Source organism: Mesoplodon densirostris, chromosome X (genome assembly GCF_025265405.1).
Source record: "Mesoplodon densirostris isolate mMesDen1 chromosome X, mMesDen1 primary haplotype, whole genome shotgun sequence".
NCBI classification, from domain to species: domain Eukaryota; kingdom Metazoa; phylum Chordata; class Mammalia; order Artiodactyla; family Ziphiidae; genus Mesoplodon; species Mesoplodon densirostris.
In genome coordinates this window covers 46,152,083-46,165,150 of record NC_082681.1, presented here as the reverse complement: position 1 = coordinate 46,165,150, position 13,068 = coordinate 46,152,083, and the positions used below count along the sequence as shown (strand labels likewise).

The window sequence follows — 13,068 nt, the reverse complement described above, 5'->3', positions numbered from 1 at the left end:
ATGTGTATAAGTCAGATATTTTTTGCATTTCAGATTTTTTGCATTTCAGATTTTCAATGCATTTCAGTTCCAAATCTGGTCTTCTGCCATTGTGCTTCTACTTATACCTACAATCATTTTTACTAATAACTCTGAATTTATGCTTTAATACTCATTTCCAGATTTGCAGCAGAAAATCCACTTAAAAATGAAAGTGAGGTCATGGCGTATGGCACCTTTACTGTGTATTTAAATTCTTTTTAAGAAGTTCTAGACTGTGTAGGCTTGAGTGCTACTTTTAAATTATGCTACATATTGAAAGCTATATTTGAGCTTACAGAATAAATTCAGGTTCAAGTAAAAATATATACTTTTTTCCTGTTTCTGTTCAGAGTACTGTACACAGTAAAGTGTGAGGTAAATACAGAAAAGATATGGTCCCTGCCCTCGAAGAGCTTGAAATGCCATTGAGGGAACATAAAAGTGCTGGAATTCATTTGCATGTCTATATTAATATCCTTGAGAGGGGGAGATTAAGCTGTGACCACAAATCAGAATATGGTAATTTATACACATGGGCTAACAAAATTTAAAAGCTTATATATTTAGTACTTCACATTATATAGAATATTTTCACATACATTATTTCATTTCATCTTTACAATAACCCTATGTGGAGAAAGAGCAGGTACTGTTATCTTCATCTTACAGATGAGGAAATAAGGCCTAAAAGAACTCCAAGACCAGTCAGCTGGCAAATGGTAGAGATGGAATAAGAACCTATATCTGTTTGATTCTGGTTCTCACTCCTCTAGATCACGCTATTTATTCCTCAATAACCTTGATTCAGATTATCAGAAGTCCACCATGGTCACTAAACTGACAGGAAACAAATTGAAACAACTGAGTTTTTGTTGTTCATCTCTTTTTTCAGCGTGCATGTTTCTGTATATGTTTGGGTTTGCACATGAGTATGCACACTTACACATGCATAGAAAGAAACCAGACAATATTTTCTGGTACATTACTTTCTACAAATGTAATATTTCCCCAAATTTCTTCCCATGGTCCTCTCCTCTTTTCTTTCTGTAATTTCCTTTATTTTCATGCTTTAAATACCACTTCTACATTGATCGAGCCCCAAGGAACATGCAAATAACTCAGAGTCATTTTTTATTCTTTTGTATCTCTCTCCCAAATCCAGTGTCCATTGCATCTTTTCCACTACCACTTTCACCATTCTAGTATAGGCCCTAATCACCTCATTCCTGAATGTTGATTACTCTCTGCCTTCCCTATTTTTCTTCTTACGCATCTAGTCCCACTAATACGTATACCTCCTTGATCATGTCTCTCCCCTATTCAACAACCTTAAATTCTTCACCATTTCTTATAGGATAAAATCCATTAACCCTTAGCTAAACACTGCTAGAGTCTGGTGCAACACTTTTGTTCATGTTAGTCTTCTACACCTTTACAAATCCTATTTATACTCTCCATAACACTGCCTCTGTGAAAAGTCCATAATAATTTCTCTAGCCTTAGAGTATGTAGTGTATAATCACTTGTTTGACTATAAATTTTGTACTCCTTACTCCTGTGATATTTTGTATATTTTCTTTTTTAATGTAGTGTTCCAGCTATTTGTCTTATCTTCTCAGCAAAACTATAAGCTCCATGAGAGCAAGGACTGTCTCTCATTCATCTTCATACCCCTGTTATCATCTACCAAAATACCTGAACTCAGTAGATGCTTCATAGATGCCTGTTGGTTTTGTTTTAATAGTATCGGTTTAAGACAAGAGGAAATAATAAGGATGAAATAAGTTAAAATGTTAATTTTTGCATGACAGTATCTGAAAGGCATTTTTTTTAACAAAGTGAATGTGAAATCTAAAAAAGGAGCTTTCTGCTGAAAGAAAAAATGTAATTAATAGGAATAGTTTCAGTCCTAATGTGTATACTACTTTTATTTTTTTCAGATATTAGAAAGAATATCTACAAGAGGTTGATCAATCATTAATGAAATATCAAAAATATCCCTTTACTATTTTTTGGTTTAATTCCTTAGATTCCTATGTATTTTTTGCATTTTTGCCAAGAGCATCTTGTTAACTATCAAAATTCTGCAACATTGATTTTTAGAGTGATAGTGTACTAAATTGTATTAAAGTAATATCATTACCAAAGTGGAATTTATACTCTATGTCAAGTCACCTTCAGTAGGATTCAATATGGATTCAATTTCTGCCTTATTGCATTACAAAATTGTTGGCACCACAATAGACAGTCTTTATCAACACCACTAAGTGACTTAAAAATGTCACCCTTCATGTCCGAACACATCAAATTTGATTATCTTTCTTCTGACCTGGAAAACAATGCTTCAACATTGTGCACATGAGAAAAGGAAATAGGGACAACATGGAACACAGGCGAGCCACTTTACCTGAGACTCAGTAGATGACACTTGCTTATTATATAAAGAAGCAGTTATTGTGCATGGATGAGAGTGAGACCCAGAGAGCATGAGAGCGAGAGAGATGCACCCCCAAACTGTGTTCTCTTAGTTCTCTCAGATAGTCTGTTTTGATGATGACAGGTCAATTGAATCAACCTGCTGTGTCAATTTAGCCAAAGAGGTGGTAGACTATTTTACACCTCATTGAGTCAGCTAGTTGATTGGCTAAATTGATTGAAATCGATTAGTTGTTTTGGTGTATCACAGACAGGTCTGAATGTCCTACTTGACCATGGGGTATGAGGCTTACACAAGCCATATTTCCTGGCACAAAACTACAAGATTTTAGTTGAGGACTGTAACACGCTACATAAGAGATAATAGAAGGTTGTCACCTCGTATACACTGGCATTTAAAGAACTCAACATAAGAATACCCAAGATGATGATGTTAGGGTGAAGAGAGATTTTTATAGTCCATAGAAGATCATTTTAGTATTTTTGAGATTGTACAACAATTAGACTGAGGAGGAACTTGGATCCTGGGTACTCAGTGGTACACAGGAAGACTCCTTTTACAACTAAGCCATTTGGGACAACTATGCAGTTTTTAGATGCAACCACTGGAGGGTGTTTGATTTTAATCCTTCCTTCCTGAACGAGGAAATTCATGTTCTCTGAATTCCGATTTGCAAGTGTAACCTGCAGAGGTTCTTAAAAAGGCCCTTTGACCATTTTTCTTTTCCATCAACATTTCAGAGCTGGCTGAGCAGTCACCATGTCACGATTAACGAGTTTTTCCTTGGCATTTTTAGCACGCATTCAGGAAGTCGATGAAGTATATGAATAATATACTTGATTTACACATGAATGACAGAGTAGAACATTTTGGACTTGGTGTATGTGTGTTATTAAAGAAGCTTCTGTGGTCTGTAGTTGCAGCCATTGGTACAGATTTAACAGGTTATGCTATATAAATATAGACACATTCTTGCGGGGGCGGGGGAAGTAGTTACAATATTATAAGCTATGTTTGTCCCTCACATCTCATTTAAAACATGTTGACCCAAGACTGCTCCTTCCTCTAAAAACTAGCAATGAGGCCTTTGAGAATTGTAAAAGCAGACTTCATAATATCATTCTTGACCTACAACAATAATTTTCTATGAATCAAACTAATGAGGTCTATGACATAAACCCATTCATGTTTAATGCCTTCACTTTTGATGTATCTTTAGTTTCTTTTGTACAACTCTCGTGGTATTCCAACTCAACCTCATCAACACACAAATATTTCTAATGTATACAGTTTCAGAAGTACATGAATGGGTCTCCCCCACCCTTCTCCCTCCCCCGACACCAATGCACTCATGACCATGAGTTCACAGAAAGCTTCAATATAAAGATGTCACTTTCCAAGGTGAGGTATAGGTAACTGTACCCTTCTCGCATGCCCTACTAGAGAAGTGTACTTTGACCATCATGGAACAGCACAGGTGGGAAGATTTGACACAAACATTTTTCTTAAATGCTAAAACTAAAAGTCTTCAGATCTGGACATTTTTTTCCTGGCAGTGACCTACCTTTCCATTCTTGAGCCTGTGGCCAGGATCTTCCTTATGTTTTCTCAGGTTTGGTGCCTGAATGTGGCAAGAATTTCTACTTTCCAATAAGAGTTTGGTCTGTCTCTTCCCAGGCTAGAAACATCTGTAGTAGAATAGCAAATGCAACTTTGTTGCCAACAGGCATCTGAATGTCAGGAGTGACAGGCAACCAAAAGAAAGCCAGAGAGAAAACACCCTACTCAAACTGCCTAGAGACACAAACTTGAGAAGTAGAGATTTTCTCACCCATGCAGCTGCTGGGTTTTGTGGTGTAAAGTACTCTACACAGAGCACATTGTGTTCATAGGGCCTAGTGGATCCTTTAGGAATGAACAGATGTGCTCTGAAGCTGACATGTGACCAACAGAACCCAGCTGTGCAGTTGAGATCCTGAGATTGGGGACATTTTTGGATGAGTACCATTTAGGCTTTTGAGCCCATCTTATCTCAGTGTTTCTGCAGAGATTTAAAAGCATAAAAATATAAAAGTTAATCAACTGGTCAGATGGAGAGAATAGTACTCCAAGACTAAAAGTAGAAACAACCCAATCCTACAGCTTTTGTTTGCCCTTAGGAGAAAGCAAGCAAGGTGCTTAAAAGTGCATGTGCAATACTGATTAACAATTATAAATTGAGCTAATTCTGGCTGAAGTTTTAGAAAAATCTATAGATGATGAAGTGCACATTAAAGAGAAAAAAATCTTTCAAAGTCTTTTAGCTCAGTTTCCTCTTTTAATCATAGGAAGACTATGGGGATCTCTGTGTGAGTTCTTCCTGCATTATTGCACCAGAGAAAGACACTAGTGAGCGAAAAGTATTATCGTGTGTATGGCTGATCAGCCATGTCTACTGAAATTATATTTATGAATTTGGCCTCAAATATCAAATTGTCTTTCCATTTGTTTTCATGCTCAAATTTCTATGAGTTTCTCTCACTTAAGAATCCTAGGACTCTTTCAGTAATTTAAGGGAAAAATTATAATGTCTGATTACATTCTTGCATTTGCTAGACCTTCCTCACTGTTCTAATCTTCAGTTCTTTAATGGCCATGTGATTGTGCTGACATTGAAATGACAAATGGCTAGAGAATACATCTGGTGTCACATGATCCCTAGTCACTTCTGAAGTGAGGCATGCAAAAAACATTTTTGTACATGGATCTGTAGCTACTCATTGCCAATAGTTCCTCTAATAGTTGGACATATTGGATACCATTCAAGGAAATTGTCCTTGGGGAGTAATAAATTCCTTTTCCAGGCAATCTGACGTCTGTGACCTAAAAAGTGTGAGGCAGGGGTGACATGCACAGTCATGGAACTTTAACACATTGTGTACAATTTACTCACATGGAATAAAATTAGGTATGCCCACCATACCCTTCATGTTAGAGTCAAGAGAGAGGGACCTGTATCCAGTATGCCCAGCAAAATACTGCAGTCAATGGACTGAGGTTTCTCTTCAAAGTTTGAGGTAAAGGAAGAATCCATTGTGTAGAATTTCAATCAGGAAATCTACTTTTTGGATAGCACAAAGAACAGACACCTTAAAAAAAAGAGTAGAAGACCAGGATAAAATTGTCTTAAGTACCAAAGGAACCACAGAAAAGATTATATAAGGAGCAAGTTGTCTTGTTCCATATTTATCAAGATTGCACTGATTAGAATTAGTTATATCTACAAATTTTTAGGACATGAGTGTAAGGGGGAAAAGAGGAGGGGAAGGACATTTTGCAGACTCTCTTTGTTTGCTACTCTCCACATTTTCTTTCTTTTCGTATTCTCTGAATGTGTTCTATTACTTAACTCTATTCTCAGTGGAGAGGTAAAGAGGGAAGAGAAAGAATTTAGAGATGTGGACAACATTCCAGAGTAAATTCTGCCCACCGTCATGCTTCTCTGTCCATCCACTGGTGAAATGCTATAGCAAAAGTAAAGGATTCATTACCAGAAATACAGCCTCCAAAGTCAAAACTGTAAATAGATTGTGGTTCCCTGCACTCACAAGGACTCAACAAATCCATGTTAACTCTTGATCAACTTTTTAATCAGAATCAGTTAGAACACTTACACTAGTCAATAGAAAACAAAAATCCTGCAAAAAAATTTAGCCCAGTGAACTATGAATTATCAAGCCAAGGACTTGGAGGAGGGGCCAGGGAAGGTTTTTGTAGGGCAAGTAATATCACACACTGTTTAGAAAGCCCCCTACTCCCCTCACACACACCTGGCTAAATAAGAAATTTTGTACCCTCAATCTCTGTGGCAGACAACACAGATTCTTACATCTGCCAGAGACAGAAGCAAGACCCAAAAGCTTTAGCAACGTTGGCCAAGACAAAGAGTGAGGTTGTCAACCTGTATCTCTTTCAATAAGTTAGTATTAAATATCATTATTTTAAATGCAGGTAGTATTTTCAGTAAGACTACATTATAAAGTACCTCACTGTATGCCTCTATTTATACCAGAGGTCTAATAATTTTTTACCAAATATTTAGTGCTGTGTAATACACTTTTTTTGATACATGTGAAACCTGTATTATTTTTGCTGGGTTTTCCTCACCGGTCATAGGAGTTGCTCAATCACTGTCAGAAATTGTCTTGATTTTAAGTATTGATATATTAACCCATAGGTTTAATAAATATCACCATTGATAGCTATCAATTAACTAATATTCACTAAAATTGGTGGGGTATTATCAGTTTTGATGCATCTTATCTCACCCTAATGATTTGTCTGTTTAACTGATGTTGGTTGTATGTAGCTGTGAATATAAGCCTACCAAGATTCTATTATTTGAACCTGGCAAAGTAATAAATTATGCTTTTGTCTACAAACTAAGTATTTGTCTTTTAATTTTTAATATTCTATCTGCCCCTAATAATGATCCTGACATAAGTGGAAGTGTCAACACAAAGATAATTTATAAGTAGCTAATTGATTAGTTTGATAAATCAGATGGTTAGTAGGCAGTAGCAAGACCACATAGAAATTCATGAATGAGAGTGTTTTCCCCTTGTCCTTCTGCCTACATCTGCAGTAGATTCAAAGCCTGACATTTAAGAGTACTGAGTTCTTTTGGGAAAGAATATACACCCCATTAGAAGCAATTTCTTGGGGCTGCCATTATATTCTTTCTGCTTCTATTTTGTCCTTTTATTTCTTCCTTCAGTTTACATTTTGCTTTGTTAATGTGTCCTGTTTTCAAGTCACTTTTGTAGACTGAATTCTATTTTTCTAAATACACTGGAATTTTGGTTTATACAATTGTCCATTTTTTGGTTTTTTTTTTAACAAAATTGTGACGATCACAAATAGGTTAAGTGTAATAGCTTTGTTTCATGGCTGATAATCTAGTGTGGTTTCATAGCCTTGTTTAGAGAAGCAGAATGCTGTCAGACAAAACCCTCTTTAGTTTTTTCTGTCATTGTAAGTTACTTCAAACCAAAAGCTGCAAAGAAATAATGACCTTTCATTTAAGGGATACTTTATATTTTTATGTAGAGAAAAAGAGTCTTTTAAGGGATTCCTGCTACTCAGTTGCTAAATTTGCCTGAACAAGTCAGGGCAAGATTTAGCGAGCATTCTTATGTGCTGTGGATTTAGGGATTTTTTTTTTTTTTTGAAAAACATTTCTTTATTATCTCTTCGTGGTAAGAAACCTTTTAAAACGGTTTCTGAAGTTTTCTAACATGTCTCCCACAAAACCACAGCCCTACCATGACAAACACCACTGCCTGTCATGGACTACACTAGCTATGGACCAGCAATGCCTTAACTTGATGCCTGTTTCTGCTTAGTTTATTTGGAACTTTTCCAAACCTAAACATCCTGATTGGTCTCTAATTCAGGGGTGGCAACCTTTCTCTGTAAAGGTCCAGAGAATAAATATTTTAGGCTTTGTAGGTTATATATGGTCTCTGTTGCATCATATTCTTTATTTCTTTTACAACCCTTTAAAAATATTCTAAAAAATCATTCTTAGCTCACAGGCCATACAAAAACAGGACATGGTCCTAATGGATCAGGCTCCAATTCACAGTCATTGGATACAGACATGCAACCCCAGGGTAAGGGGAAAATTATTTTGGACACTTGCTGTGTAGGAGCCAGCAACGACTGCCTGGCTAAAGATTAGCAAGTAAAACATATTAACTCTACCTGTTGAGTCCCTTGCTAATTTATTTATACTTTTCATGATGTCTAGGTCCTTGTTTTTTCCCAAAGGTAAAGAGACAGAAAGAAAAAGATTTAGGAAGGGAGGGAGAAAGGGGGCAAAGGGAGATAGGCAAAAGAAGAAGGGAGAGTAAAACAGGGGAAGGGAGAAAAAAGTGAGAAAGAAAGCAAAGAGGGAGGTGAAAGGACAAGAGAGACAGCACAGGAAAAGAAAAAAAATAAATGGAGAAAGAAAGAGGAGGAAAGGGGGTGAGAATAAGAAAAAAAACAGAAAAACAGAGAGAACAAGCCAGAATATGGAAGCTAGGGCACAGTCTCTCCTTCTTTTCCTGAGAGCCAGGCAGCTCTTAGCGGCACCTCCCCAGCTGCTTTCAAACATTGAGGTTGCTGCCCAGCCACTGATCACCATCCCAAGAAGTGAAATGTGGGCTTCACATCTGAAAACTTCCACTTGGTTTTTCACCAAGTGAAATGGAACACGAAATTCAGGACCCAAGAAAATGGCTCATGTTTTCTTTGGGACACTTGGGCTGTGTCTACCCAGGGAAAATTTAGATGTACTGACTGACTGACTCCAGTGCATATGATTAATGTATATATAGGGCAAACCAGGATAATTCAGACCTTTTTTTCTTCCAGAGCAGGTTTTCAGCCGGAATTATCTGGATGGTTGCCTCAACTCTCCACTAGGCTTTGCCAGGATAAGCACAGCCAGTGTAGTATGCAGGAGACAGGGACCACTCCCTCTCTCCAAGGTTCCCTTCAACACCCACACCCTGTGCAGCTGAGTGTAGTGGGATCCGTCCTGACAGGCATTCCTTCTGGGGGCAAGTGAAAATTCTGTTTAATGAATCTCTAAGAAGCCCCCCAATCCCTAAATTTTGCATTCTGCTTAGCTGTCAAATGTAATAGACTGGTGAAGGGGGAGAACAATATTAATGCGGGAAAATGTTGTACCCTGTTCCCTTCCCCAATCGAGAAAGAGGATAATAAAGCCAAAGCCTATGACATCTTAGTCAAATTCATTAGTGTGTATGTGTATAGTTTCTCTTATGACTGAACACTTGAGTTGTAATTTTCTTGAAGTGGATAGAGATATGTATAGCTATACCTTTTGTTTTTAAAAGTATATTTTAAAAATAAACTACATCCCAACACATAGAAACAGTGTTGTTCATAGAGGTATAGTTTCTGTGACAAATGTGTTCCTGCCAAGGTTTGTACAGATCAACTTTTAAAAATTAAATGTAAAGCTACAATTAATGAGGGAAGAATGCTACTTGGAATAATTCCTCGGTAAATCATTTGGTAAGGAATTCTTCTGTAAAAATAACAATTAACTCATACATAACCTGGTAAAACTGTGTTTTCATGGACTCTTGCACTTATACCATGTATAAGTTTGGGGTTTGGTTTTGTTTCATTTTGTTTGGAGGAAAGGTGAAAAGAATAATGGGAAAGATGCATGATAGTTTATTTTACTGTATCTTACAGATCCAACTTCTAATGATGAAGCTTCCCACATAACTTCTTTCTTTTTGGGAGCAGAAAGAAAGGAAGAAAATGAAGAGTCAGAGCTGTTGATACATTGGGATAATATTTTTCCACTCTATTGAAACTTTCTACCTTTCCTTCCATTCTGTTTCACCAGTTCTCTAAATGACAATTACAGAGTGATAACTTCCCCATTGCTACTTGTGTGATATTTTTGTTTGGTTTTTTGTTTTCATTTTTATTTTTTGCAGATTTCAATGCTGATTTTTTTTCCTTGAAAACATGATCTCTAAAAGAAAATGCATACAATTTTTAATGGGTTCCCTCCCCACTTAGAAGTTGCCTTATTCCCTCAGATACAGTCTCTGTAACTACTGCATGAGAAAGTCCTGAAATGTATTAAGTAAAAACCAAAACAGCACTAACAACAAATTGTTAAATGGGCAATTCTCTGTGTATCTCTCAAAAAGGTTTTTGTTTATCTGTAGGGTGTATAGAAAATTTGCTCTTTTTCACTTGTGAAAGTGTTCTTGCTGCCAAATGGTAGAAATAAAACCCTGGAAAAGAGAGATCATCTGTAAAATATGCATCTGTAAAATAAGTTTCTCTTTTCAAATGGCTTGTACTGGGCTGTTTGGTGGCCCTTCACTGTGTACTGGACGTGACTCCTTGAAAGCAGTCTGTAACCTTGGGCAGATTTGCAGTGACAAATGTTGCTATGCTTCTGTAAGCACTGCTTCTGCTAGAGGGCACTGTACATTAGACAAGGCCTTGTGCTCTGCTTAGTAAAGACAGCTCTCTGTTGCAGCACCTGTGTCCAAGTCTCCATTTGTTAACACATGTGTGTGTTTCCCTTCTTGGCGGATAAGACTTTGGGAAGCACGGTTGCAAAAGGATTATTCCATGGGATAAACAAATCTAGAGTTCGTTGAGTGTTTTTCTACTAGGAAAAGGACATAACTTATTCACCTCACTTTCAGAATTGTTCCACAAAGTAGAGCAAAGACTTCTCAGTTGATAGACTCATCCCCCTTTACTGTTCATTCCACACCATCCCCCACCTCCGGCTCCACCCCTCACTCCTCCTCTGAACAAAGAGCAGCTGGTTCAAATTAAACTCATGGGCACGCACACACCACTTCCCTATCTCCGGGTTTGAAGGGCAAAATGGAGAACGTAAGGTTGCAAAAAACAGAAGGTATTCTGAGAAACAAGCTAGGATTGTAGAAGAGATTTTCCACCATCTCTATCACATTATCTTTGAAGTATTTATATATTTATATATACATATAAATAATATATATATATTATATATATAATATATATATATATTATATATACATAGTCCCCCTACTTTTTTAGTGGTTGGAAACGGGGGGGGGGAAAGCAAACCAAACCCATAAATACAGTGACCTTCATTAAAAGGTTCCATTTCTCTTTTCATCCACCTGCTGATTGCTTGTTCACTTAGAGTACTAGCCTGGAAGCCTGCCTTGAATTAAATGATTAAGTAAATAAAAATAACTGAACTACACATAAGCTCTGAAGAAGTCAGAGTTTATATAGCTAACAGAACACTGTAAGTAATGATGAGGGGAAAGAAAAGTATTAGAAGTCTTTTTTTAATTTTTTTATTTTTAAGGCAACAAGCTTTCTGAGTGTGCAATACAAGAAAAGAAAATGTGATGTACCTTAGTGAAAGACTGGATCTTTGCTATACCAGGGTGCAAACCTAATGCTTTAAAGACTGGAAATGTCTTTGTTTTACTCTTTCTCTCTTTCTGTGATTTGTAGCCTACATTGAAGATCTCACAAGATGTGTTGAGCAAAGCAGAAGACTTATTATCGTGCTAACTCCAGACTATATTCTCAGACGAGGATGGAGTGTTTTCGAATTGGAAAGCAGACTCCATAACATGCTAGTCAGTGGAGAAATCAAAGTGATTTTGATTGAATGTACAGAATTAAAGGGGAAGGTGAATTGCCAGGAAGTGGAATCACTAAAGCGCAGCATCAAACTTCTGTCCTTGATCAAGTGGAAGGGACCCAAGAGCAGCAAATTAAATTCTAAGTTTTGGAAGCACTTAGTATATGAAATGCCCATCAGGAAAAAAGAAATGCTTTCTCGGTGTCATGTTCTGGACTCTGCAGAACAAGGACTTTTTGGAGAACTCCAGCCTATACCATCTATTGCCATGACCAGTACCTCGGCCTCTCTGGTGTCATCTCAAGCTGATCTCCCAGATTTCCACCATTCAGATTCGATGCAAATGAGGCACTGTTGCAGAGGTTATAAACACGAGATGCCAACCACCACCTTGCCAGTACCTTCCTTAGGCAACCACCACACTTATTGTAACCTGCCTCTGACACTACTCAATGGACAGCTACCCCTTAATAATGCCCTGAAAGATACCCAGGAATTTCATAGGAACAGTTCCCTGCTACCTTTATCATCCAAAGAGCTTAGCTTCACCAGTGATATTTGGTAGTGGAAAATCTGAAGTCCTCTGAACATCTATGTGAGCATAAATAATTTCTGCTACACCAAGCAAAAAGTACACCTAATAACATTGAGGTGCTGAAAAGGTGTTCAAAGAAAAAGGCACAGAAATCACTTTTGTATCTAATTTTTTTGTTTACATTTCCAGAGTAGTGGGGGGATAGAAGGACCTGCTTTTGTAGTATAGTACGTTGTTCCAATGTACAGTTTTGATTTCTTCCTTAAAAGAAAACAATATTAAATTCTATTCTATAGAGTAGGTTTTATGATACCACTTAGACTGCAAGTTTGGTAGGTAAGTTAATATTTATGAATATTTCAGTATTTACATGTTATTTGAAAGCAGGAAATTTAAAGACTTTAACTGAATTTGAAATTTCTGAACTAAGTTTTAAGGTGAAAAGAGAACTTCTATAGAGTAACCAAAAATCAGGAATTATCAAGAAAGAAGTGTTGAGGCATCCCAAGTGGAAGATTGTTTGTAGAGGAAGATCAGTTAAGAAAAAATCTGATTGAAATGTTTAGAACTTCTTCAACATAATGGACAACTTCTGTATACTAAATCAACAGCTCATAATGAGAGCTTTTAGTTTTATTAGGGAAGCACATCTTCTGTAGGCAAACTGGTAGGTAGATAAACAATGTGCATTTCTTAAGCAAATGAATAGATAGGCTGTTCTTTTAGGATGGTGTTAAATCTTATGGCATTTTAGCCTATTAACAAAGTTTTACACATTTGAAAACACATTTTAGGTTATGCATTTTATTGTTTGCTAAAAAATTCAGATTTGGATTTTTTCCAAATGATCTCTTGACCTGCTATAAGCTTTATATGAAGATGCTCACATCTTCC

The 13,068-nt window shown here is 36.8% G+C and overlaps 1 protein-coding gene across 1 annotated transcript in view; it reads left to right on the top strand.

Annotated features, from left to right (window-relative positions):
- The window catches only part of IL1RAPL2 (interleukin 1 receptor accessory protein like 2), a 535,136-nt gene extending 522,932 nt beyond the window's left edge, over positions 1-12,204 (top strand). The window contains exon 11 of the mRNA XM_060086424.1: positions 11,507-12,204. Coding sequence (XP_059942407.1) covers positions 11,507-12,204 — 698 coding nt within the window. The remainder of the gene's footprint in view (positions 1-11,506) is intronic.
- Positions 12,205-13,068: the final 864 nt, after the last annotated feature.